Source organism: Odontomachus brunneus, unplaced genomic scaffold (genome assembly GCF_010583005.1).
Source record: "Odontomachus brunneus isolate Ranch 3 - 2012 unplaced genomic scaffold, Obru_v1 Obru_scaffold_145, whole genome shotgun sequence".
In the NCBI taxonomy this organism is placed as follows: domain Eukaryota; kingdom Metazoa; phylum Arthropoda; class Insecta; order Hymenoptera; family Formicidae; genus Odontomachus; species Odontomachus brunneus.
This window is the reverse complement of record NW_022639595.1, coordinates 799,036-801,931: the sequence shown is the minus strand read 5'-3', so window position 1 is coordinate 801,931 and position 2,896 is coordinate 799,036. Positions and strand designations below refer to the sequence as shown.

General features: G+C 46.3%; 1 protein-coding gene across 1 annotated transcript; it reads left to right on the top strand.

Moving 5' to 3' along the window:
- Nucleotides 1-2,034: 2,034 nt before the first annotated feature.
- On the top strand, nt 2,035-2,823 carry LOC116850440 (mucin-2-like). The gene has a single exon (XM_032828734.1). The coding sequence runs from the start codon at nt 2,035-2,037 to the stop codon at nt 2,821-2,823; it is 789 nt and encodes a 262-aa protein (XP_032684625.1).
- The last annotated feature ends 73 nt before the right edge of the window (nt 2,824-2,896 follow it).

Genomic DNA, 2,896 nt, shown 5'->3' with positions numbered 1-2,896 from the left:
CCTCTGACAAAATCGTCGCTCTTTTTTCTGCGAAGCGAGATATTAATAGACAAAGTTGAGGGCGTATTAGGTTAGAAAATCTGTCATACCATCTATTTCTAGCTATGTAACTGGGGGGCTTCGCCCCCAAGACCTCCCTATCACAGGGGGTGGGGGCTGTAATCTTTTGTGAGAAATTCACTTTTTAGCTTAAGCACAAGAGACTATAGCCCTCACCCCCCGTGATAGGCAGGTCTGGGAGACGAAGCCCCCCAGTTACATAACTAGAGATAAATGATATGATAGATTTTTCTAACCTAACACGCCCTCAACTTTGTCTATTAATATCTCGCTTCACAGTAGAGAGCGACGATTTTGTCAGAGGAAAAAGTTGTTTGGCATACAAAAACGTATCGATAGAGTCTATTTTCATCGAAATCGGAGGTGTTGCCGCAAAACTAAACAATTATCAAAACCATAATTTACACTCTACATTACAAATAGTAGGACGAAAATCGGAATGAGTCCCAGATGCGCACATTGACAAACGGACACATCCAATCATATGTCGTTGTTTATAGAGTCTCTAGAATATCTCTAGGCATATGGCGTTGTGGTTGGATGTGATAAAAACGAAATAAAAACACAAATATTTTCTACAAAACTATTTTTTATTTCTCATCAGTTGCATATCCATTGCATAAACAAACGATACATAATTAAATGATGATAAAATAAACGGTGCACATCATTCTGTGTCCAAATGAACAGCAGACAACTGGACGATGTCCAAGTGAACGGTGTCCAAATGAACAGTGCGCATCCTTCTGTGTCCAAGTGAACAGTGGGCGATTGAACGGTGTCCAAATGAACGGTGTCCAATTGAACGGTGTCCAAGTGAACTGTGTCCAAATGAACGGTGTTCAAGTGAACAGTGTCCAAATGAACGGTGTCCAAGTGTACAGTGCGCACCCTTCTGTGTCCAAGTGAACAGACAAGCAATTCCACGGTGTCCAAGTGAACGGTGTACAAATGAACAGCACGCATCGTTCTGTGTCCAAGTGAACAGTGGGCACCTGAACGATGTCCAAGTGAACGGTGTCCAAGTGAACTGTGTCCAAATGAACGGTATCCAAGTGAACGGTGTCCAAGTGAACAGTGAGCATCCTTCTGTGTCCAAGTAAACTGTGGGCACTTGAACGGTGTCCAACTGAACTGTGTCCAACTGAACTGTGTCCAAGTAAACGGTGTCCAACTGAACGGTGTCCAAATGAACGGTGTATAACTGAACGACGTGCATTTTCTTTCGTGTCCAAACTCACCGTGTCCAATTGAACTATGTGTCAAATGCCGTGTCCATTTGCAACGTGTCCATTTGCAACGTGTCCAATTGTACTGTGTCCAAGTGCACCGCTCCCGTAGAAGAAAGGACTTGTAGAAAGGACCAACAGAGTGGTGAAAACCATGGTGTCCCAATATGTGGGATGGGACTACCGAAAATGGGACATCCACTGGCCGGTACTGCAATTCGCGTATAATACAGCAGTTCAGGAATCAAGAGGATACTCTCCCCCGTATTTAAACTACGGGCGAGAGATAGCGAGCACACCAAACAGTCACAATGTAAGTGAAGAACCAACATCACAACAAAGACAACTTAAGGAAGCATACGAGCTAGTAAAAATAAATATGGCCCGATGGTTCCAGCGACTGGAAAAGTATTATAATTTAAGACGACGAAACTAGAAGCCAAAAATCAGCAAAAAGTATAGAAGCGGGAAAACCCGTTATCTAATAAGGCAAAAGCATTCAACGCTAAACTAGCACCGAAATATTCAGGACCGATGACGGTTAAAAAAATAATATCGCCGATTGTCGTCGATCTTAAAGATAAAAACGGTCGATGGCACCGGCATATACATGTCCAAGACCTTAAGTCGCAACATAATAATAACAAGGAGGACGACGAGGACGAGGACGAGGCAACAAGAGACATATAGGTAAGCGCCACAAATAATAAAGTCTCACGACTCCGGACGATAGCAACGAGTAAAAATGCCTTCGCAGAAATTCTACGAAATAGAAGGAGTTGACGTCCTCTGGACGGATCTGTTCCTGTCCTCGGAAAACGAGAACAACAAGGCAGCACAGCCTCGTTCGCCGTCGACACCGCCACTGTCGACAATAGCAGAGGCGTCAAGACAGATGACGACGACACCAACAAGTCCGTCGCCGGCAAAGAAGCAAGAAGCCAGCGAACCGCCTCAAGAGCCGACGACAAACCCAGCAGTGCCGTCGTTAGCAAAGGAAACGCAAGCCGAAACATCGGCAAAGACCAGAGCACCGATACCAACGCTGCTTTCAAGAGGCACAAGAATACAGCGTTCGGACGCCGTGCAGAAAAGGAAGACAATCTTCCTAACAGCTCCGCCGCCCCCACCGCCAGGGCGCCGAGGACATGTCGCCGCCACGATATCAACCGGCAAGAAACAGGCGCAAACAAAAACAATGCCCCTGACAACAGGTCCACCACCAGTACCAGTAACAATAGTACCGCTAACACCAGCGAGAACAGCGAGGCCATCCGTAGCACCGCCACCGTCAACACCGGCAGCAACAACTCCGCCAAGGCCAAGAAAAGTGGTCTCAAAGGAAACGCCGAATAACCCATCAAGGGCCACAACAGCGGCAGAGGAGGCAGCGACCCGGGAACCCAACCAAGTGACGGCGGTCAGGCAACCACCGACCGAACCGTTACGCCTGATCTCGCCGTCACTACCGCTACCGATCCCGATGAAGTTGCCACCGAGAAGAGTGACTAGCAATGGACAATACTTTGAATAAAAAATAAGGTACCGTTCTTTCACAATAAATACCCAATTTTTGATAAAAAACGGCAGAGACTTATTTGTACTCC

Coding starts and splice junctions, on each gene's coding strand:
- LOC116850440 (XM_032828734.1), top strand. CDS start 2,035: ATGCCTTCGCAGAAATTCTACGAAATAGAAGGAGTTGACGTCCTCTGG.